Source organism: Rhinopithecus roxellana, chromosome 7, assembly GCF_007565055.1.
Source record: "Rhinopithecus roxellana isolate Shanxi Qingling chromosome 7, ASM756505v1, whole genome shotgun sequence".
NCBI lineage: Eukaryota > Metazoa > Chordata > Mammalia > Primates > Cercopithecidae > Rhinopithecus > Rhinopithecus roxellana.
Window position 1 is genome coordinate 63,175,983 of NC_044555.1, and position 25,337 is coordinate 63,201,319.

Consider the following 25,337-nt stretch of genomic DNA (forward strand, 5'->3'; position numbering starts at 1 on the left):
TATAAAGGGGGAAAAATCAGTAGAATGGAATGGTTGATTACTCAGGGAAAAGATTCTTTCTTTTTTGAATTTTCTTCTCAAATTGTGGAGGGAAGGAAAGGGAGTGGGAAAACGTTCAAGAAATAAGTTTATGTGAAAATGGTGACATTATTTCCTGGTATATGCAGATTCATGATCCCTTTGTCATTGCCTCCCCAGCAGAGTACAGGCTTCAGGAGATAAAGGTAGAAAAGTATGAGAAAGGCTTGAAAATTTAAGTGAGATAAAGGAAGATGATCCAATAGGCAGGGAAAGATAACAGTGGGGATAAGTACAGAGGAAAAAACTGATGAGTTTCAAGAGCTTATGGAGAAGCAGTCATCTTTGTAGAGGAGTTTGAGAGTGGCAGAGATGAGGAGAGAAAGTGGATTTTTAAATATGTTTTATTTTTCTTTAGGTGTAAAGGCCTCACTTCTTTGATTACATGAAAAAAATAAGTACAGATATGAATAACTTTTTGTATCAGTCAAAAAACAGAAACCACTGCATTTCAACAGGGGGAATTTCATATCAGGAAATTTGTTACATGGATTATGGAAAAGTGGAGAATCCCAACACGGGGTGCAGAGGCAACATAACATAAAGATGAACAACTACAGGAAGTGGTTACCACCCTAGGGGTTAGAGGGAAACTGGGAGGTGGTGGTGTAACTTGAGTTCAGAAGCCAGGGCCATCTGGCAGAATCTAGAGCTACAGTGGTGATGGCCAGCAGGAGCTCATGCCACAGTGGGAGAGGCTGACTGGTGAAAGTTGGAGCCTCAGTGCAGATGCAGCCCCTTCATGGGTGCCACTTGAAGCAGAAAGCTCAGGGAAGAAGCACTATGGTTTATCTCCTGCTCTCCATTCTCCAATTCAGCTAAACACACTAGAAGCCAGAGGGCCAAGGAGGCTGGCAATACAATTCTCTATGAAACACAGTAGAGCAAGGAAAGTGGAGAATAGACCTGAGAGCAAGAAGCAAATAATTGACACATGTTTTGATTGTCTAAGTGTGTTTCTTTGAATTCATCTCTGTGTAGGACAGAACCATGAGACCAACTTCTCTTTATGTGGGTTACCCATGCTCTAAGAGCCGTAGCATTCTAAAAAGTAACTTTCCTTGAATATTAAGAAGCGAAAAACACTACTACTTTGCTAATTATCATAATTACAGAAGCTTCCCAAGTAGTTCATAGTCAGCAATCAAAAGAGTACGTCTTTTTTTCCTTCTTTTGTTCCCTTTCACTCCTCCCATTTCTTTTTTTTCTTTTCTTTTTTTTTTTTTTTTTTTTTTACTTCCACGTAGCTATAACTGCTGTACAACCACCCTTCTGCAGTTAGTCAATATTGATCTCACAATGGGGTTCCTATCCTACCCTCCTGTCTCTTTCATGTCTTGAAGAGTGGGTAGCAACAAGGGAAATGATGCTACATTTAGCTTTTGGCATCTATCATATCTGACATATCTTTGTGCTGACTCTGTTTACTCACTTAGCATATAGGATCTCATGTTTGCCTGGAAACATGATTGCCATCTAAACATTTTGGTATATTTCTTGTATTTTGTTATGCTTTCATTTCCTATAGTTGTATGTGGAGTGACTTTGTGTAGGGTTTTTAGTGTAGGCATAGTAAGGCTTTTTTTTCTAGTATCTTGGTCAGAAGTATAACCAAATTTCTTGGGTTTCAAATCCCAACTCTACTATTTTCTAGTCATGTAAACTTAACCAAGTAACTGAACTGCTCTGGAACTCAGTTTCCTTATATATATCATAATAATAAAATCTGCTTTACAGTGGTTGAGTTGTGAGGATCAAATGAATTGATGTGTGTGTTTACATGTGTGTCTGTATATGTAATACACACATATATGCAGTCATATCACTTAACTATGGGGGATTTGTTCTGAGAAATGTATCCTTAGGTGATTTTGTTGTTTTGTGAAAATCATAGAGTTTACTTACACAAACCTAGATGGTATAGTCTACTATACACCTAGGCTACATGGTATAGGCTGTGGTTGCTAGGCTACAAACCAATAACAGTTTGTTATTGTACTCAATACTGTAGGCAATTCTAACACGATGGTCAGTATTTGTGTATCTAACCACAGTTAACCATAGAAAATAAACAATAAAAATAAAGTATAAAAGATTAAAAATGGTACACCTGTATAAGGCACTTACCATAAGTAGAGCTTGGAGAGCTAAAAGTTACTCTAGGTGAGTCAGTGAGTGAGTGGTGAATGGACAGGAAGGCCTAGAACATTTTTGTACACTCCTATAGATTTTATAAACACTGTATACTTAGGCTATACTAAATATATAAAAATTTTGTTTTTTCAATAATGAAATAAATTTAGCTTACTGTAACTTTTTAGTTTATAAACTTTTGCTTTTTTAATTTCTTGACTCTTTTGTAATAACCCTAAGCTTAAAACAAAAAAATTTACAGCTGTACAAAATTGTTTTTAATATCCATATTCTAGAAGCTTTATTCTGTTTTTAAAATTTTTATTTTTATTTTTTACCTTTAAAACATTTTTGTTAAACGCTAAGACACAAACATACACATTAGCCTAGACCCACACAAAGTCAGGATCATTAGTATCACTGTCTTCCACCTCCACATCTTGTCCCACTGGACAGTCTTCAAGGACACTAGCATGCATGGAGCTGTCATCTATGACAGCAATGCATTCTTCTGGAATACCTTCTGAAGGACCTGCCTGAGATTCTTTTAAAGTTAACTTTTTTTTTATAAGTAGGAGTTTACTCTAAAATAATGATTAAAAGTATAGTCTAGTAAATAAATGAACCAATAACATGGTCATCTATTTTTACTATCAAGTACTATGTAATGTACATAATCATATGTGCTATACTTGTTACAACTGGCAGCTCAGTAGGTTTGTTTACACCAGCATTATTGCCACAAACACATGAGTAATGTGTTATGCTACAATGTCACTAGACAGTAGGAATTTTTCAGCACACACACACACACACAAATATATATATATATACACATAGATAGATAGATAGATAGATAGATAGATAGATAGATAGACAGAAAGAGAGAGAGAGAGATGGAGTCTCGCTCTGTCGCCCAGGCTGGAGTGCAATGACACAATCTCGGCTCACTGCAATGACTCCCAGGTTCAAGTGATTCTCCTCCCTTAGCCTCCTGAGTAGCTGGGACTACAGGCACCCGCCACCATGCCCAGCTAATTTTTGTATTTTTAGTAGAGATGGGGTTTCACCATGTTGGCCAGGTTGGTCCCAAACTTCTGACCTCAAGTGATCCGCCCCCCTCAGCCTCTCAAAGTGCTGGGATTACAGGCGTGAGCCACTGTGCCTGGCCAACACCTTTATAATCTTATGGGACCACTGTCATACATGTGGTTCACCATTGGCCAAAACATCTGTATTTATATATGTATGTTTCAAATTATATATATAAATATATATATATATAATGTCTATATACGAACATACACACACACATATATAGAGACATATATAGAACATAAAATCGGCACATAGTAAGTGTCTTGTAAATATCAACCATTACAGTTGTTACTACTTTTCTCAACAAGGCTATAAATGCTGTTCCAGCCTTTCAAAATCACACCTGTTTAATGTTTTACCCAGCACCAAGTCATGTTTACTTGAGTGACTTAAAAATTTCAAGCAAATAGCTGATTAGTTAAAAAGTTATTTCACTGTGTAAAATACATCCCTTAAAATGCAGTTATTTATCTCTTAGTTGTAGAAATTGGTTTCATTTTCCACTATGTTTAATTGTGACTGGATCATTATAGACACCTTTTTTTTTTGTAGTTGTTGAGGTTTAAAGATTTAAGTTTGTTATGGATGCAAGCTTTTCAGTTGACCAATGATTATTAGCCAATTTCTGATAAAAGAAAAGGAAACCGATTGCCCCAGGGCTGCTGTTTTCATTTCCTCATTGGAAGAAGAAGCATAGTAGAGAAGAAAGGCAAACACAACACATTCAACATCTGCCACCATGGGGAACTGGGCTGTGAATGAGGGGCTCTCCATTTTTGTCATTGTAAGTACCAACAAGAGATAAGTTATAAATGTTCTGACTTCTTCGGGTTACCTTGGAACTAAAATAGACCAAAGCTTTTTTGTTCATTTGAGAAATTGTGTTGAAACTGATTTACTATGTGAACGTATATCTATCTGTAAACAGACTGAGTCCATTCTTCCAAATTCCTTAATGGAAAGAACATATCTGTGGGCTCACTTCTAGCTTACTTCTGAATTCCTAGGAGGCCTAACTTAGCCGGCATTTTGCAGGAGTAGAAAATATTCATGCTAATGATCTCTGATTCTGAGTTGTTTAGTAATGTCTACTGAGACGCACAATATCTATGTGTTTATACTACCTTTAAAATGACAGATTGAAATTTTATACCATTTTCTAAATTAAAAATATAAGATTGACTCATGTATGGGAAGTTGGCCTTTATTTCAGTAATTACACTAAATATAATAAAATTTCTCAAACTTCTTTTAGAAAACAAGTAACTTCTTTTCTCAGAGATGTAAACTTGAGTTATTTACAAGAGTTATAAAAATCAAAAGAACAGAATTGAAATAAGTCTAGATTCATAAATATGTAGTATGTATATTACATATAATTGTATATATATAAATCAGTACAATCTATCTTGAGAAACAATTTATGTAAGTAAAAATGGATGCAATGATTTCTGTACTTTTTAAAATAAAGAAAATCAACTATTCTCCTAAAATGGTGTTACCGGCAAAGCAATACGGACAAATTGGGTAGATAGAAATGTGATTTTTTTTTTTTTTTTTTTTTTTTTTGAGACCGAGTCTCGCTCTGTCACCCAGGCTAGAGTGCAGTGGTGCAATCTCGGCTCACTGCAAGCTCCGCCTCCCAGGTTCACGCCATTCTCCTGCCTCAGCCTCCTGAGTAGCTGGGACTACAGGTGCCCGCCACCACCCCCGGCTAAGTTTTTTGTATTTTTGGTAGAGACGGGGTTTCACTGTGTTAACCAGGATGGTCTCGATCTCCTGACCTTGTGATCCGCCTGCCTCGGCCTCCCAAAGTGCTGGGATTACAGGCGTGAGCCACTGTGCCTGGCCCAGAAATGAGATTTTTAAATAGCCTTTCTAAATAACCAATAGAAGCATTACACAGATGTTAAAAAGAACAATTATGAATGGAATAAGAATGGAACTTTTGTAAAAATTTATCATGAAGAATAATGAGTCTTTGAGTTTTAAATATAGAAAGAAATTAGTGGCACGAATAAAATAAAAACAACAAATATTTTGTCATAAAAATTTTTTATGCCAAACCAACATTTTACTGCAATAGATAATTCTTCTGAGCATTCGAAGCTGTAAACTTAACTTCTTATCACCATTTTTAAGAGCAAATAATTTCTATAGAAAGTAAGTTCAAATTATACTTTTAGCTCTCACCACAATTTTTCCCAGGAAATGATCTCCTTCTAAATTATATACTCATGCACTTGAAAGTGAAAACACAGCTTGGAAAGTCAGAGTAAAGAAAGAATGACAAGATCAGGAAATTGGAAAGTTGCTTTAGCACCTTTTTCTTTGTAAAGAGAGAATATTATCAAGTGTCTATGGCATTTAATAGCTTCAAAGCATAGTTGAGAAAAGATCACTATGGAGCTGAAGATAGAGAATTGGATAGGGTCACCACTTGATCCAGTCAGTGCTTAGGATAAAACGAACTGTCATGATCTAGAAAGCTGTTTTTGTTGTAAATCCCATGCCCCTCACTATGCTCAATATTCTCTCCTTGAAGCATTAAGTAAAACTAATCAAGGAAAATGGAAGGCTTGGAATTTTAGCTGATGGGAATTCACTAACTGGATTATTGTGTGGTAGAGGGAGGTGATTAGCACCTGTGAAAACAGAACCCAGTGTCATACGGGTGGAGGGAAAGCAATAGTAATATGTTCCCTTCTTTTCTCATTTTAAGTAGAGTGGCCTGCTATCAGCTACCTATCTAAGGTTAAGCAAAACAGAGGAGGAAAAAAAGGGAGAGGGAATGTAACACTGATAATTTGGTATACCGGCCAAATCATAAAACAATCATGGAGAATAACACAGGGTGGAGAGATTTTGATTATAGACAAGTGTAGTGACACCGTTGAGGAAACAGCTGGCTCTAAGCTGGTTACATCCAGCTTTGTCACTACCTTTGTCAAAGTTGCACTTGGGGAAGTCCTGACCCTTATCTGGCTCCAGTCTTGTGTGGAATCTACTTTTGAAATGCGAAAACTTCATGCAATTTTTTTCTGCTTGTGCAGCTGGTTTGGCTGGGGTTGAACGTCTTCCTCTTTGTCTGGTATTACCGGGTTTATGATGTTCCAGTTAAGTTCTTTTACACAAGAAAACTTCTTGGGGTAAGTATAAATTCCATCCCATGCAATATTGGCCGGTTCACATTTCTCATCAGACATTCTTGTTCATCTTCCTGTTAGCATTTTAAGTAAATATTCTGACCAACCAACAGTACCATCAGCCTCACTCCCTCCATTGCAACTTCCTGGGCAAGAATCACTTAAAGTCTTCCAGTCTGGGACCAACAAAAGTGGGGCAGAGGGGCCCAGTGGCATCCCTCCCCAACCAAGAGCCATGTGCCATTGTTTAGCTTAAAGGAGAAATCTAATACTAACTCTGAAATGGAAGGCCAGGTTGGAGCAATCCATCCAGGAGTGACACATGTGGGACAAGTGGGACTTTCCATATTTTCTAAGTCATGTAATTCCTACTACGTTTTTGCATGAAGAGCTCTGCTCCTAATCACATGTTATGAAAAGATCTTCAGAAAATCAACCTTTCTCTACATATGGAGACTCAAGGAACTTGCTCAAGGGCCACATCTGTTGACTAGGCCAGTAGAGTGAAGGCCCTTCAGTTTCCTTGGGTCCTTTAATATTCTGAGTTTCCTTGAACTGTCAGGCCTCTTGCCTCCAGAAAGCATTTGTTACATCATGCTGAAACTATTAATTAATTGCTTAATATTAATTATTATATGTATTATAAATCATATATAAATAATTTTAGCATGTAATTATGCTAGATTATTATAATTGTTGTTAGCTTATTCACATTGATGCTTTCTCCCTCCAAAATATGCAACTTCTTTAGACATTACAAAGATAATAATTATAATGCCAAAGCATTATACCATACCAGTTTAAGATACTGTTAAGATCAATCTAAGTGCTAAGAAAATATTTAAAATCTTTAAAAGTCTTGATACTTAACTCTAGTTAACGATATGCACCTTAAGTGTTAAGGGGAAAGTGAACTGATGTCTCTTACTTTGAAATGCATCAAAAATTAGATGAGTTGATGGATGGATACAGGAATGGATAGATAGATATGTGATAAAGCAAGCATAAAAGGTACAATCTGGGAGATAAATAAACAGGTATTTATTGTACATTTCTTTCAACTTCTCTTTATGTTTGAACATTTTGATAATAAAATGTTCAATTAGGGCAAAAGGTCAATTTCAGATGAAAACAAATGGTCCTAGCTAGCACTAAAGGAAAACCATTGGCTCTGAAGGACCTTCCTGTCCAGATCACTTGGTGTCTCTGGTGTGTGGCCTCATGGTGAGAATCTTGGGGAAGTGGGGGCAGGGCACATTCTGTGCTCAAAAAAGTCACTCTGCTCCCTTTCCCGCCTCTTCTAGTCAGCACTGGCACTGGCCAGGGCCCCTGCAGCCTGCCTGAATTTCAACTGCATGCTGATTCTCTTGCCAGTCTGTCGAAATCTGCTGTCCTTCCTCAGGGGTTCCAGTGCGGTAAGAGAAAATGTTTTACTAAGTTCCTCTAATTTTCAAAGGCCATCAAGCAAAATGCCCTTTTTAAGGTAAAAACAAATGAATGGTTTGTGAGGATTCCAGCTTCTGTAGAATATTCATGAGCCAAGCCATTATCTAGTATATTTCTGTACTATTTGTGGATGGAGCTCCCTAAGACAACTATTTGGAAAACAAATTTTGAAAAAACACACAAAACCACCTATACCTCAACAATAGCAATGAAGTAGCACACATGTACGCATCTACACACACACACATATATATGATAGATATGCATATATACAGAGCTTTAGGAAGTTAACATGTGATATTTGGGAGTTAATCTTTCAGTGTCATTCAAAAAAATTTAAGTCAGAGGAAATATCTTCTGTGGATAATATCCCAAGGAGATGGAGTCAATGGACAGAGTCACACTACAATGAATGTGACCAAGAAGTGTTGACTTCATGAAACTGTGGAGCATAGAGCTTTCTAAATGTCCACAATTCCTTTGACTCTTACTTCAACAATTTAGTAAGCCACTAAATGTACTGTGCTAGAAGGGGGAAAAATAAGTAGGAAGAATCTCTGTAACCCATAAAATGGTATACAAATTTTTATTAGTATTATTATACAAAGATGACAAACAAGGAACTTAAAATCTACAAGTGTACTCAAATAAATATTATACAAAGCAAAATATGATGGGTCCCACAAAGCTTTACAAATAAAATCCTATGGGGAAGCAAGAGAGAAGTTGTATTAGGTGGGCCAGGGAATGAAGAAGGACATTTTAGAGAAGGTGACATTAGAGATGAGCATATAAAAATAAGTAAGCTTCTAAGAGGTGTAAATGAGAGAGAAAGGCATTCTATGTGGAGAGGATGACATGAACAGAAGCATAGGAAATAGTGAGGAAATAGTATTCTTGAAGGCCAAGAATTGGCACAGCCTTGGCTTCTCTTTGTATTATTATTATAATTATTTTTTTGCCACCTGTGATCACACCAAAGAGGGCAGCTGGGAAAAAGTAGGGATTGGTGTCCTGGTGGGACCAATTCCATGGTTCATTAATGACTAGTAGCTTCTGCGTTTTTTTTTTAAATAAAAGGTATAGTAAGCTTTTTGAAAAAAAAAAATACTTATTAAGTAGAGATCATTTATGGAGGAGAGCAGAAAGTAAACTACTTTTGTGGGAATGTAGGGATTGTACAGGGCAGATGCCTGACATAAGCCTGGAGAAAAGAGGTAGGATTTTGCTGGTAAACTAGAACTGCATATGTATAGTTGAGGAGTTCATGCTTAATTTGGCAATTACAGAATATTTGAAGGAGGCAGTGAAATAAACTGTAATAACAAGCATAACTTGCCTTGAACTCTGCCTTGTTTTTCCTAGTTATACTAAATTCATGGTGATCCAGAGAATATTTTTTTCTTTGAGAACATATAGCATTTAATTTACTAATATAGAACTAGAGGCTACAATTTAGCTTTTATTTTATGATTTAACTATTCACAAAATACCATTTCATCTTAAACCAACTGCCAAAAATTGGGCTCTCACAAATCTAAACTAAAAGTTGGCAGAAATAACTGTAACACCTTCGCTCCCTCAGAAAAAAAAAAAAGAATTGCTGATTACCAATTTAAGATGTTCCAGAAAGAGTTGTGATATCTTCCTCTGAAAAATTCTGTGATGAGGTTCCTTTCCTTAAGCCATAAATTCTATGCCACACAATGTTGTCTTGCAAACTGACAGCTAACCAAAACCAAAAACTAACAACAGTACTTGGTATTAGACATTGATTACAAGGATTTCCAAAAAATCTTCTAAATATAAGAAATCACAGAGGTAAAATTACACTCAATTGAAAGTTTTATTAATGAGCCACCTATTGTAAAGTATAATTTTTAATATATCGTACTTGCCCAGTGAACATTTGCTAAATGAAGCCCATGTACTATAGCTTATTTTTGAGTTGGGTTCTCTATCACCCAGGCTGGAGTGCAATGGTACAATCACAGCTCACTGCAGCCTGGAACTCCTGGGTTCAAGTGATCCTCCCTCCTTGACTTCCATACATGTGGGGATTACAGGCATGAGTCACCTGCCTGGCGAGTTCCTTGTTTCTAAGGAGACACAATTCATTTTTATTCTCCCTACCCCCATTAGAATAGTTTCTATTTAGAGGAAGTAAAGCCTGAGAAACAGGCAACTTCTCACCAAGATGACCTGTTAAGAAATCTTGGTTACTCCACAAGTCCAAATTGCACTGCTGTTGAGCACCATGTCCCATGAGCAGCACATGTTGTAATGCCAGCTTTTATGCCTCCTGTGACCCAGGAGCGAAGATCTGCATGAGAGTCTCTAAAGACAGGGATGAAATGAGACTGCCCTTCAAATTGCAGAGAAGCTTGGCTGTATAGCTAGATAGATCTTTATATAAAAAGAATATGTTTTAAAACTATCACCAAGCAACATTCTTTTATAGATCAAGCATGTACTTTCTTCTGGGATTCCTAACCTGAAATGTGAACTTTTCAAATAAAACTTCTTCTCTGATTGGGATTAAAATGAGTGAGTGTGCTGTGACTAATGTCAGAAATAATATAGCTGCCACTCATTGAAACTCAATGGAATTCACCTCATGAAATCTGCACATCAAACCAGTAAAGTGAGAACAAAATTAAATGGAAGTGTTGGCATTCAAACCCAGGTCATTGTGTCCCCAGAGCCCATTCACTTTAAATCTTGCTGCCGAAACTTCTTGAAATTGTGCTGTTGCAGTATTATGATCTTAGAAAGCCATTATATATATGAGTATTTGAGCATGCCAAGTAACCTAGACTAGAAATGACAAAGATGTTATAAATACAAGGACTTGATAGTAGGACACTATATAAGCAAAATAGCCACAAACTTGCATTCAGTTTCTAGAGGTCTCAATCATCGAACCTTTGCTTTGTAATCTTTCTGGTTACCTAGAGAAAGAAAGCCCCAGGGTTGCCCACCCCACCACTCCAGGAAAGGTAGGGGTAAAAGCTATCAGACTGCTTTGTTGAGAAAAATGGAGAAAGGGTGAAACTCAGCATACAAAAATCTCTAAGGAAGCCTTAATAACCCCCAACTTGCCAGGCAGAAACTAATTTCTATCTGGATGGCAGTCCTAGTCTTAAGATCAGAGAGAAACAGGAAGGTGAGAGGGTGAGGTTTTATCTGTTACCTTATATAGTCTGGAAGTCAGAGGCACTCAGTGTGCCTCTATCTCTAATCATGTGGTCTAGCACTAGTCTCTTGGGCTTTCTGTCTCATAGTTTTTTTTCTTTTAGTTGAAAAACAGGTCAACTAACATAAATGTAAGAAGGCACATGTTGGTCTAAAAGTATATTAAATTGTTTAAGTCTGTCAATTAGTGAGTTGTCAGTCAATAAATATTTGTTGAGTGACGTCTATGTGCTAAGCACTGGGGACATGTGATGAGCAAAGAGTAAGGTATAGATAGGCCATGAGCTTAAGGAACTTAGAGTGTTACAGAAGAGGCAGAGAATAAACATGGAATTTCCAAATTATAAACAGTGCTATGCAAATAAGGTAGTGTTATTCATATTTATCACATATTCTACTGCCAGCAGGTGTGGATATTACTGTCAACTATTTGCCTGAGTTCTGTAGATTCAAAGCTGGATTTTGAAATTTCTCCCAATTGCATATAAATATCTAAATCAGACACATTAATGGTGCGTGTGGTGAGATCAAGTGTACAAAAAATAGAGCTTTTGAGTTTCTGTAACGTGTTACACCCCATAAAATATGTACTTCCTTTTAGTTCCACTTCCCATTTTCTTTTTTCTTTTTTTTTTTTTTTTTTGAGGCGGAGTCTCGCTCTGTCGCCCAGGCTGGAGTGCAGTGGCTGGATCTCAGCTCACTGCAAGCTCCGCCTCCCGGGTTCACGCCATTCTCCTGCCTCAGCCTCCCGTGTAGTTGGGACTACAGGCGCCCGCCACCGCGCCCGGCTAATTTTTGTATTTTTTAGTAGAGACGGGGTTTCACCGTGTTAGCCAGGATGGTCTCAATCTCCTGACCTCGTGATCCGCCCATCTCGGCCTCCCAAAGTGCTGGGATTACAGGCTTGAGCCACCGCGCCCGGCCCCACTTCCCATTTTCTTGAAATATTTTTTTCTTACTCAGTTTCAATAGAGCATAGAAATCTGCTGAAGTGACTCAATAATCTCCCTTGCATTAGAATCGTAGTTTATTGAAATCGGGCAAGGCTTCAGGTGACAGTAATAGAGAAACTTCCCTTTAGAAGTCAATGGCAGAAAGTAAAGTAAGTTAGTAAGGAAGCTATGGGGCATGATGGCAACCTGGATAATTGGGAAGTGGCTGGCAATAATTCAGAAGTAACTCAAAGCATATAAATGCAATCTGCATGATGATGGGGAACAAAAAATTATTGGCAGTCACAGACAGTAAAGTCCTTCCTTCCTATGCCACCAACTGGGTGTCTCGCCTCCTTTTTTAAGGAAGTGGTGAGGAGATGATATTCTTAAAAGCTCAGCATCAGCATGACTTGTGGCTTCTTTTTGGATTTGTTTGCCATTGCTGACCACACCAAAGAGGGTAGGTGGGAAAAATTAGGGATTTGTGCCCTGATGGTTGGACCCACTCCACTGATCCATTAGTGACTAGTAATCTCACTTTTTCCTTTCAATATAATGTATGCGTTTTACATTAACTGGCTTTTTAAAAATTACCTATTAAGATGAAACAGAGTATCATTGAATGAACAATGTATTTCCCAATCACATCTCTCCACTGTTCTGGCTTTCAGTTAATTTTTCTCTAGGGATCTACAGTTAAATCTATCAGGGGGCATCAGCATATATTATTTTACATTTTTTATGATCCATGCTGATGATGATGATGATAAGGATAGGAATATGCAGACAGTGTATGTTCCACAACAAAACCATATTCTTTTGCTTTAAATTCGGCACGCAGGAGCCAGCGAATTTTCCACAAAAATTTCAAAAGGATTTGTCAACAAATAGAAGAGAACAGTGTGTGACAAATATAGATATGGGGGTAAATATGTCTCTATAAGTTTAGTACAATCATCTCCAGTTCCAGGGCAATGAAAATGTACTTCATTTATCCAGCCAAATAATGATTAAAATATTTTATAAAGTACACGACATACTGTTCTTCACACAGGAAGCTTACCTGCTAGCTGGGGAGTGCAGCCATTCTAACTGAAAACTTAAATAATGATACTAAATAACGTCAAATATTTATTAAATACCTGTCAATGAATATATGCAGTAGGGATTTGAGGGACTAACTATGATAATTATACAGGGGAGGAAACTGGAGACTGAGTACATTGTTCAATGTCACACGGCTAGGTGGGAGGACTGGGACCCAACACAGGTATATCTGAAGACAAAACTTGCTCTGAAATGTAATTCAATACTGCTTTCCAGCCCTACTAACTCTCATTCTCTGGTTCTTTGGACTCCAACCTAGTTTCACCACTCCTGTAAGGACTGTATCAATCATCTATCGTGTAACAAATTACCACAATAACTTAAAACAACCCCCATTTATTAGTTTACAGTTCTGTAGGTCACAAGTCCAGAGCACCCAGTGGTTGGATTCTCTGCTCAGAGTATTACAAGACTGAAATCAAGGTGTTTTCTGGGCTGAATTCCCACCTGGAAACGCAGAGTAAAAACCCTCTTCCAAGCTCATTCTTGCTGGCAGAATTCAGTTCATTACAGATGTAGCACTAAAGGTCCGTGTTTCCTTGCTGGTGATCATCTAGGGGCCACTCAGATCCTAGATGCTCCTGCATTCCCTGCCGCATGCCCTCCTCCACCTTCCAGGTAGCAGCAGTACTTCAAATCTCTAAACTTCCTCCATCTCTGACTTCTAAACCCAGATTTAAAGAGTTCATGTGATTGGGTTTGTCAGCCCAGATAATCTGCCTATTAAAGTCAACTTGGGACATTACCTCTGCAAAATCCCTTTTGCCATACAATGTAACAAAATCATGGAGTGATGTCTCATCATTTTCACAGGTCCAAACTCAAGGTGAGGAGATTATATAAGTCATTGGGGGTCATTCTAGAATTCTGTCTACCACAAGGACTCTCAGAAAGTATAGAGGAAATTAAGTTGAAATTTGAGGAGAAAAAAAAGCAAGAAAGCAAGCAAGAAAGAAAGAAGGAGAAAGAAAGAAAGAAAGAAAGAAAGAAAGAAAGAAAGAAAGAAAGAAAGAAAGAAAGAAAGAAAGAAAGAAAGAAAGAAAGAAAGAAAGAAAGAAAGAGAAAGAAAGAAAGAAAGAAAGAAAGAAAGAAAGAAAGAAAGAAAGAAAGAAAGAAAGAAAGACAGACTATAGAGGATCATGGCAATTGGGAAACAGGAAAAAGTTATTTCCTCAAAATTTTAAGGAATACAAAGTAGAAAATAACTTTCAGCACTTGAAATGAACACAAAAGACAAGGCGGCTATATAAGAAAACAAAAATGGTCAGCTTTTCACCAACACATCAGTAAAATGTATTTTACAAATAAATTTTTATTTCAAAAACATTAAGTTTGAAAAATTTTATTTTACAAGTTTTTATTTCAAATAGGAAACCATTGTTTTGAGAGTCTGAGTCATTGCTCAGCTCCACTGGTGAACATTTAATTATAACTGATGTCATTGGTGCTCCACCATATTCCCTAAGCATTGGCACTTGCAATCCATGCGACAACTGCCCTTTGCAAGCATCATTCACTCTCTGCCTGGAGATTTTCTTTTAGCTTTCTCCTGGGGCAAGCCTGAAATCCCAGGGGACTGATGTCCTGAGAGCATCCCTCAGAGCAGCCCTCAGCCAATCATGGATGGCAGTTGGTGGCTGAGCACCCAAGCTTCTTAACCCATTGGGTAAAAACCAAAGAACAAAACAAACAAACAAAATAAATAAATAAAAAAAACCTGTGGGATAAGTGCTATACAGTCTCCCAGAATTCCCTGGTGTGATTGAGCCCAGTGATATGATATGATCATGGTAGCTGATATGATAATACACTCTTCATTAATTTCCTTCCCAGTCTCATTCCTACCCTCGTTTTCTATGATCACCTTCTGAATAGAATACTTACACTTAAATTCTCATCACAGGCTTTTAGGCACTTAGAATAATAGTGACTATATTCCTGCATTTGGTTTGGTAGAAAAGCGCATTAACCTTTTATAAGACAAATAGACTTGGATCCCAGCCAATGTGCAATTTTAGCTTTAGTTTTCTTACCAGTAGAATGAGGACATTAAGACTTACCTTGTTGCGTTAAATGAGTAATGATTATGGGTAAACTACCTAGTTCACAGAAGGAATTCAATAAAGCATAATTTTTTTTATTTTTCCTTTTTCTGGAATCCTCAGTGTCTTCCTTACTACTCTTTCTGTAATTCCAAGAATCTGACCTCATGGTTTAAACTTCCTGCCCTCCCTAGTTATGGCTAACTGAGAGATAGATGGTGGAGTAAGCACAATTTTCTATGCAATTATATTTTCTACAAAATCAGAGTATTTTATTAAAAATAAGTAAGCCAAATATTAAACACCCCTATATTTAAATAGAACAAAACATTTAGAACCAAATATTTTAAATACATAAATTTTCTTTGGTACTTCACCCTGTTGTTCTTAAAGTTCCCTGAATCTCTGTGACAGTGCATTTAGACTACGGAACAAAGCAACCAGAGCAAGACATTGGCCAGTTTTCACGAGAGCAAAGCTCTAATTCAACCATAAATCAGTTTTTTTTTTCTTTCTTTGAACATTGGCATGAATTGAGATTCAAATTCACATTTTCTAACATGTAGGTTTGTCAAATACACTAAAATACTGAGTACAATAGTATTTTTAATGCCAAAGAAAATCATGTAAAGTATGAAATATCAGAATGTTGATATAAACTCTAGTATCAGGTGGCCTGAGTTTAAATCCCAGCTCTGCAACTTATTAGCTGTGTGACCTAAGGCCAGGTAAATTCTCTATCCCTTTGTTTTCTCATCTGTTATGTAGTAATAATAATGGTACCTCCCTTGTACCATTATTGTAATGTAAGAATTAAAGAGTTAATTTGATTCTTACATTAAAGATTAAATTAAATTAAATATTCCATCAATTACATTAAAGATTAATGTAAGAATTAAATTAGTCAATGCATGTAAAACAGTTGCAGAAGCTCTTGGTAAATGTTAGCTATTGCTATTTTGGCTATTAGTATTTGGTCAATGATCTCCCTTGTGATGTTGTTCACCTACATGGGCAGGTGTACCCTTCTTTCTCCTCTCATAGTGTGTATGTCCTAGAACAGTGTTGTTTGAAAACTATTCATTTGTTATAGAACTGTTCACTTGTCTGTGTCCCCACTTGACTATCAGGTATGTGAAGACAGTCCTGTCCTTTATTAATTTCTACATCCTTTGTTTAATGAGTAAATTAATCAGAACTAGAAACTATGTAGCTAGATATGTTTTCTGTCCAAGTTTATATTTTTATACAGTTAAGCAATGGATTCCAGAGGAGACTTTATGTCACCAGTATGAGAACAGAAAACATACTAGTTAAGCCAGCCATGTCACTTACTGGCTGTTTGACCTGAGGAAGATGACTGCATCTCTCTGAGCCTCAGTTTCCTCATTTATCAAATAGATATAATGATATAGTTTGTAGGGTGGTCATGAAAATTAAATGAGATAATATGCATCAAACGTTTGACATACAGCAAGCTTTCTTGTTAACAATTGCTATTCCATTCTTTCCCCCTTAATCCAAAGTGCTGCTCAACAAGAGTTCGAAGACAACTGGACAGGAATCTCACCTTTCATAAAATGGTGGCATGGATGATTGCACTTCACTCTGGTAAGTTTATTAAAGAAAACTTGGAACCAGAGAGTTCCCTCTATTCATAGATACCTTTTTATATAAGAGATCAATCAGTTTTTATAGTTAGATTAAGTGGTGGTTGGATATGTTGTATTTTTTTAATGAGTTGTGCTCAAAAGTATTTACCACACTTTCTGCCACTTCAATATTAGGATTTATTCCTTTAGGTTTTAAAGCATTTTTATTTCAGGATTTTCCTATAAAAATGAAAATATGCCACCAGAAAAGTCAATCCTAGTGTCCTCACCCTTTCCTATTCTTTCTAGTGTCAAAAATGTTAATTCACGTATGAAAACGTATTTATTCTAAAAAATGTTCTTGGTTGCACATGTAAATTTGTGGGCTTTTTGCAGTAAACTTACATGAACCACAGCCCATAAAATGAGAATCCCTCAAGACTGTCATTATCAGCTAAATACCTTCATTATTATCATTACTATTGTTATTGTTATTACATGTATCCATACAATGGATATATATGTGTGTATATGGATATTATACATTATTATTAAAATTATTAGGGTGGTAGTGTCAGTGCAAGACGGACTGTATCTGGGACACTTATCTAATCCCACTAATTCACTCAACAAATAATTCATGTGCCAGAGAATAGATAAGAACAGTGATAAAGCAGACTTGTACTCTGCCCTTAAGGAGTCTATTCCTAGCCTGAGTAAAATAGGCTTCAGTTACAGGCATTTAACTGAGCTTCTCTTCTACTAGTACATCTGGCAGGCTTTTTGAGCAGTGGCAAATAAATAGTTCAAAAGAAATATATGATAAAATCTTGTTAGAAACTGGCATAGTGTACGGATTAAGAGCACATATTTGCGTGCCAAATGTACTGGATTTGATTCTTAACTCTGCTGCTTCCTAGCTTGATGACCTTGAGCAGGGTTTTAAAGCAGTCTACGTCCCAGTTTCCTCATCTGCAAGATGAGCCGATATTATTAGTACCTACATCACTGGGTCAATGTAAGGATCAAGTCATTGTGAAGTACTTATAACAGTACTTGGCATCTAGTAAGCCCTGTGTAAGTGTTTATTAATAAAGAAAGTAATTTTTAAGAGAGAGAGATTCATACCTTATGGCCATAGGTTTGTATCAATTCAATCAAATTTGTCATCTCTCTCTGGAGGTAATTTCAGAGTCAGGTTAATGGGCCGGCAGTTAGGCATTCATTACATGAGGGTTTTCTTGTTTGAGCCCAAATATATTACGGAGAGAGATAATGAGAGCATATCTAAACACCTTCAGAAACTAAGGCTATTGTGTAGAATCTTATAACTTGTTTGGGTCTTTAGGATCATATAGCTCAACATCTTCATCTTACAAATTAGGAAACCAAGACCAGAGAGTTAAGTCATTTTCCCACAATTACACAACTAGAAAGGAGATAGAATTGCCTTGTCTCCTTGGTTCTGGAGACCCAGTTCTTGTTTATAAGTGTCCTGGGCCTCCCTTTGTCTCCCTGTAGCTTATCATAGAGTTAGAGGCTGTCCCAGAAACCCAGCTTTCAATAAATTTGTGCATACCCTTCACTCTCTTTATTTCTCTTCTCTGCCCTTTTCAGCGATTCACACCATTGCACATCTATTTAATGTGGAATGGTGTGTGAATGCCCGAGTCGGCAATTCTGATCGTTATTCAGTAGCACTCTCTGAACTTGGAGACAGGCAAAATGAAAGTTATCTCAATTTTGCTCGAGATAGAATCAAGGTAAGCCTCTCATTATCTGATTCAGATATTCTCTAGGCCATTACAATTGAGCACTAGATTTCAGTGAGTGAAGACCTCTACTTTGCCAGAAAAAAAAAAAAAAAAAAGTTGGCTAACCATCAGAGGGACAAGTCTGTAGGTTACAATAATGGGAGTATAGAAAAAAATGTCTCCCACACTCCTCACCCCATGTGTGGAGGTCTCTAGATGTTTTCAGGTCTTTAAGCTCATCCATGAGAATGTGTGCATGTGAATCCTGGAGTAACTCAGGCTTACCTGTGACTATGCCCACCAAAGAAAGCTGGGAACACATGCCTATTCGAACAAGGTTTCGTTTATTACTTGCTACAGCAAAAGAAATCTCACACCTTGAGGAACTCTGGGCATCTCAAAGGGATGTAAAGTGGATTTAGGATTTAGGATACTGTTAGATGGTTTGGGGGAGGATTTAAGAATGCAAGGATTTTCTCTGGATCAGTTATGGTCAGGAATTGGGGGTAGTTCTCAGATAAGGTATGTTAATTATTTTTTCTAGGAGGCAGAGGGAACAGAATAGGACTAAGTCTATAATAGGCAAAGAAGCAGTAGTCATTGTCTAGGCTCAGACATGATTTTGGAGTGATTTTGTTTTTTTCTCAATCCATCACAGTCACAGAGTGACCTCCTCTGAGGTTGGTGTTTTTGTGAAATTATTTATGCGAAGTAGGGAACATCCTGTCCTAAGTATTAGTGTAAGGCCAGCCACCAGCTGACAGTTGTCAGTGATCCCTTTGTCTTTTCTTACCTACAACATCTGAAGGATGGCCTGTGTCCACAAATTGTCATTCCTTGAGAAGAATAGGTGCACTGGGAGTAACTCAGCATTTCTCTAGGGGTAGCCAGGAGGGTATCCAGAAGTAAGAACTTCTATCCCAGCAGGTGTTGAAGCTTCCTACACTCAGAGACAGAAACTTCAAGTCTTCATGCACCCAATGACTTGGGAAGATGGCTAAATCACATTAATATGCACTGAATTCTAAAAATGTTTCCTTGTGTTTAGTTTTGGGAAAAAATAATTATTATCCTCAGACTTACATGAGAAAAACTTGCCTGATATACTTAGGAACAGAATTAAACAGCATCATAAAAAACCAGACTTTTTTCTACAATATATTGGGTCATTTTTCTTTTACATTATTCATTGTTTGCCCAATGATATATGAGGGTGGCAACATGAACATAACTAGGTAAGTCTACACTATCACGCTCTGTTCAATTGTTCCTGGATCACTTTTGCTGTATTTATGCTCTCCCACTCTTCTAAATGTTTTCGTTTTCAATAACCTGTAACTGTGTTTCCTCCTCAGAGGACTGCCCTGGGGCATCCCTTTTCTCACAGACTCAGAGATGTTGGAAGGTTGGTGGGGGGCGGCTGAATGGTTACGCCTGTTCCTGTGCAACCCTTAGCCAATCACTGGTGGATGCAGACTATGAAACCTGGCTTCCTTGCCTTGAGACAGGATCAACTCTGAGTTGTAACTTACCCTCCAGAGTTCCCCTGCAGGATCAGGCTGAAGCTATCCCTTGTGAGACTTTGCCTGATTTCACCCCCTTGCTTGACTTGTTCATCTTTTCTATCCTATTCCCTACTCTCTTACCAGTTTCTCTTGGAGCACATGTTTTCTAAGTCACTTGCCCATGAAGTCTCATCTCAGGATCTGCTTCTGAGGAACACAGTTGATGATGTTTGGCGTTCCCAGAATATATTTTCAAGCTAAATACTGTGACCCTTTCAAAATCAAAGGGAGAAAGAGCTTTGAGACACTTTTAGGACATCCTGTAGTTGATTGATTTCCTTTATTTTCTACCCCCTTAGAAATAATTAAGTATATCAATTCACATTTCCTATGACATCTGAACCATGTAAGGCATTTCAAAATTTAGAAACATCTATTTCAAATCTATATCTCTGTGAGGGATGATTAGGATTATTCAAAGAGGGGGTGAAAATATCTATTGTTCTATACATTGGGCACTTTATAATAGTCCTGCATTTGAGAACCTATAATAATGTGTGCGTGTGTGTGTGTGTGTGTATGTGTGTTTATATTTCACAGAACCCTGAAGGAGGCCTGTACCTGGCTGTGACCCGGGTGGCAGGCATCACTGGAGTTGTCATCACGCTGTGCCTCATATTAATTATCACTTCCTCCACCAAAACCATCCGGAGGTCCTACTTTGAAGTTTTTTGGTACACACATCATCTCTTTGTGATCTTCTTCATTGGCCTTGCCATCCATGGAGTTGAGTGAGTGTTTAAACTCTGAAGTCAAGGATTTCATGTCCCTCAATCTCTAGGCATGATGCTCTATTAGAGGCACAGTGACCTCCTTGCCTGTGTGTGGTTAGCCTGTCTGCTAAGGGAATGTGAGAGGATAGCAGAGGTCAGTTTGACAGAAACCACTCAACACTGGCATTTTTGTTTCATGCACCCACGTAATTGCTATTCATAGTGTAGTTATGCATAGCAAGCTTGAAAAATACACCAAAGTCTGAGTATCTTTGCAAATGTATAAAACATGTTGAGAGCACTGGTAGGATCCAGAATATCTGTAATGATGTCCCCTGTGGTTTAATCACTAGTAAATTAAACAAACCTCCAAACTAGAAGAGTTAATGATTAACCAGTTGAAGAGGTTTGTTATAGTTCAATAAGTTTTGATTTAAGCCCACAATCATTTATTTTTTGCCTACTGTGTACGAGGACCTATCTCAGGCACTGCAAGAAATGCAAGCAGGAAAAATATATGGGTGTTGCCTTCAAACATTCTAATATAATGAAAGTAACAGCTAACTTCTATTAAGGGTCTGTGCTAAGGGTTTGACATGAGATATTTCTTTTAACCCCCAAAATGTATAGATTTCTCACTATCATCATTTCTTGGGGATAGTAATTGTAGACAAGAAACCTGGAGCTAAAATGTTAAAATATGCAACCTAAGCCACCCCTCTGGTAAGTGGCCCAGCTGAGATTGGAGCCAGGCAGTCTAAAGCAGGCTGTGATAAATGTGCTCTTAGAGACACACAGTTCCTGGCTATGTGGTTAGGAGAGTTTGCCTGATTGGAAATCCTCCTTCATACCAAGTTTCCTTTTTTGTACTGTTTCATACTACCTGCACACAAAGGCAGGCCTACGGAAGTTTCCTGGTGGGTATAGGGCTCCAGGAAATTAGGGGTGGAGGAAGTAGAAGCTCAAGACTCACTCTGCCCAGAGCCCAGATGGTGGCCAAGACATGAGTGTGAAAAAGGGGAAGAGTGGGGAAAGCTTCACTGGGCACTGCATTCTTAAACTACTTGCTGACTGTGACCCCTGATAAATTCTTTGTAAGCATGGAGAAATCAATGTAGACCAAGAATCTGTTTACTCTCTTAAAGCACTCAAGTATCTTTAAATGGGACTTAGTCATAATCCAGTGTTTCAGGTAATCGAGAGAAGAGAAATAATTTCTTCCCTTCTCCAATTTAGTAATTCCACCCCTTTCTGTTTGTATAGTTTCACAGATATTCGTCTTCCTTTGAAGCGGACAGAGGAGATATGTTTATCTCTTCCACTTGAAGAGAATCTGCTCTTTACACTGGTTAGGTGATTTCTCACAGTCTCATGGCTCCATAGCAGCTGAATTGGTTTTAAAATGCAGGTTTCCGGACTCCTGGTCCTGGCATTGAGAAGAGAAGGAGAAAATCAGATTATTTTCCTGTCATTTTCTTCCCATGGGAACTTAGGCATTTTGAACTTTAATAGTCATTTTTTGGACTCTTACTTTGTGTCTGGCATTTTTTATACATCATGCAAATTGCTTATTATAATGAACCTTTAATGAGGTACTATTACATCTGTTTTACAACTGAAGGAACTGAGGCTCAGAAGAAGTTCAATAATTCGCCTGAGTCCACCAAACTAGTAAGGGGTAGAACTGAGATTTGAACCCAAGTCTGTCTGACACAAAGCAGAATTGTTTTCATCAAAACATTCTGCTTTGAGTTACTAAATCATTCTGATTTACATTCTCATGTAAAATGGAGGCAATAATACTTGCCTCTCAGGTTTGTCATGAGGATTAACTGAGATAATTTGTGTAAAATGTCTTTCCCCAAGCCTGGCACATGATAGGTGCTCAATACATGATAATTCTCTTCCCCAAGACCTAAGGATAGAAAGGAGTGGTTAATGAACTTGAATTAAAACATTCTCATAATACACCAAATGACACAATAAATTTTAGGTCTCCAAAACAAACCTTTACAATGGGTTTTCTGTGTCTTTTCTTCTTACATATTCTGAAGATGCTGTCATCTATGTTCCTTGAAGTCTACTCAACGTTGTGCCTTCCTCTCTCTATCACCAATAATTGTCTTATGTTTTGGTAGTTGCTCAACTAACATTTATTGAATTGAAATGAATGAGCTCTGAGCATTTTAAGGTACACACTATTAGTGTTGATGTCTGTGAGAATGTTATAATCCCTATATAGTTAAGTATCTCACACTGGTTTCAAAATTTGGTTTGATTTAGATAATTTCCAAACCCACAAATAAGGCACTTCTGATAAGCTTCAGTGCTACTGCATATGACTGTCTTGGTCGTCTACTATAGTGGGTGCCTGGCCAAGGATGATAAAGTTGGCCCACACTTTGATGATTGAGCCCTTTGCTTATAGGACTATCCTCATACGAAGAGTACCTTTTTCTAATTTGCACAAAGGCACTGTAGGGACCAGCAGTCACTCTGTTAGATTTGCAATTTTTCTGCTTTTGTTTGTTTGTCAATGAAAATGATACTTGAGACAGAAGTACAAATTCTCCCTTAAGATAATTTGATCCAAGACTTACCCTCTATAATGTTACATGTAAATATTGTATGTAAAAAATGTATGTAAAAATGTATGTAAAAAACATACATTTTTTCTGTTGCTGGGTATTATACATTTTCTTTCCTTTCATCTATTCAGAGGGAGCAATAAGCTATCACTTTTAAGTGAAAAATACAGGACCTACATCAGAGCGCTTAAAATATATACAGAATCTTTTAATAAAACAATTTAATTTCCTATTACTAAATGATCTGGACTTACATTTTTCTCCCAGACGAATTGTACGTGGGCAGACTGCAGAGAGTTTGGTTAAGCATAGACCAGAAGTTTGTGAACAAAAAATCTCAGAATGGGGAAAAATAAAGGACTGCCCAATCCCTCAGTTTGCTGGAAACCCTCCTATGGTATGTACAATTCACTGCTGTTATTACAGTTTCATTACTGACAATCTTTAACCTGGTGTCTAAGAAACATGTACAGATGTTATACATCTATACAGATGTCCATTACAAATGTCATGGAACAGCTAAAACGTGTGTCTACTTTTCTCTGCTGTGTTTATTGGATAGAATTGCTTCTTGAAAACTAAGCTTTGCATTGTTCTGTTATTAACATCCTGATATAAAACTTGGAAAAATAGTCTTTTTAGAAGTGGTGTTTTGGTTCAAGAAGTTGCATCTCTTTTCTTCATGACGACGCCGTTTTTGGGGGGACACTTGGGATTCCATCTTGAGCTGAGTTGGATAGCTCAAATAAATCACTTATAAGGAGTGAAGGGCCTCTTCAGATATCAGCACATAATACTTTCTATACAGCTTCAGATTTGAAAAGGAAATTGATGAGGTGATACATAAGGCTACCTTTAGGCATTAGGAGTTTCCTGTTTATGAGGCATAAAGGAGGCTGGACAGCCAGGTTCATACCAACATCCAATGGCATCATGTGGTGGGCAGAAATGTGGCAAGGGTGACCAAGGAAATACATGGTGAAATACTTTCTTTCTTCTATTGGGAGCTCTGGAGGGCTCCATTTTGTGTATTCTCATATCACCGCTCCATAGAGTAAGATGTGGGCCTTGTAATCTTCATAGCATTCTCCCCATCGGCAGACAGTATACTTTGTTGGTTATTGTGCTAGCCATTGGTATAAAACTAGGCAAAAATCAACATTTGTGCAGGGCTTCTGAAGAGGATTATTTTTTTTCCTCAAGCATAATATAACATAAAAGCAAATTTTCCATTTCATTTTCTCCTTTCTTTTTTCACTCTCTTAGCATAGGAGCACTCTTCCTCTAGACACAGCATACTATCTGAGGACTTAGTATCTTTAAGCATCCTTTCCCATTAATGAAAGCAACTAGACATATCAGTGAATTGGCTCCACTACATGCAGACATCAGTAGAAAGGATAAAAAGGGAACTGTATTGCCAGTCCTCTTGTGGGCAGGGGAAGGCACATTTCCTCGATGACAGCTGGGGTCAGAATACTAGTGCCTTAACAGAAACCAATCTCAAAGAATTTCTAGGTATACCAGCAACAATATCCAAATCTGGCTCCATTCAGTGAGGCTCCATGCTAGCACTCAGGAAACAGATGGATGATTTGAGACTGTTTTAAATATCTATCCCATTAAAACAAAGGCCAAAAACAGAACATTGTTTATATCTAGGGCAAATATTCTTCAAGTTTGGGGAGATTCAGGTGCTCTCAATTTCCAACAGTAAGTTTCCTGTAAAAGTAATTTAGTAGAAAGATTATATGTGAGACTATGGGAAGCACTCTCTTATTTTTCCCCCTTAGAATACATTCCGGAAAGTCATCTTTTAGATAATATTGCCGTCTAAAATTCTTTGCTAGTTTAGGTATTAAACTAGAAATCCAACTGGCTGAGTTTCAGGATGGATCTGTTTGGCCTCAATGTTTTTATACGGCCGACAATGCTACAGAGTAAT

At 37.5% G+C, this 25,337-nt stretch overlaps 1 protein-coding gene across 1 annotated transcript in view; it reads left to right on the plus strand.

The window, feature by feature from the left end:
• Window positions 1-3,961: 3,961 nt before the first annotated feature.
• The window catches only part of LOC104658069 (cytochrome b-245 heavy chain), a 35,124-nt gene continuing 13,748 nt past the window's right edge, over window positions 3,962-25,337 (plus strand). Inside the window, exons 1-7 of the mRNA XM_010357999.2 lie at window positions 3,962-4,093; window positions 6,363-6,458; window positions 7,760-7,870; window positions 16,707-16,791; window positions 18,390-18,535; window positions 20,632-20,822; window positions 23,660-23,789. Coding sequence (XP_010356301.1) covers window positions 4,049-4,093; window positions 6,363-6,458; window positions 7,760-7,870; window positions 16,707-16,791; window positions 18,390-18,535; window positions 20,632-20,822; window positions 23,660-23,789 — 804 coding nt within the window. The 5' untranslated portion in view covers window positions 3,962-4,048. The remainder of the gene's footprint in view (window positions 4,094-6,362; window positions 6,459-7,759; window positions 7,871-16,706; window positions 16,792-18,389; window positions 18,536-20,631; window positions 20,823-23,659; window positions 23,790-25,337) is intronic.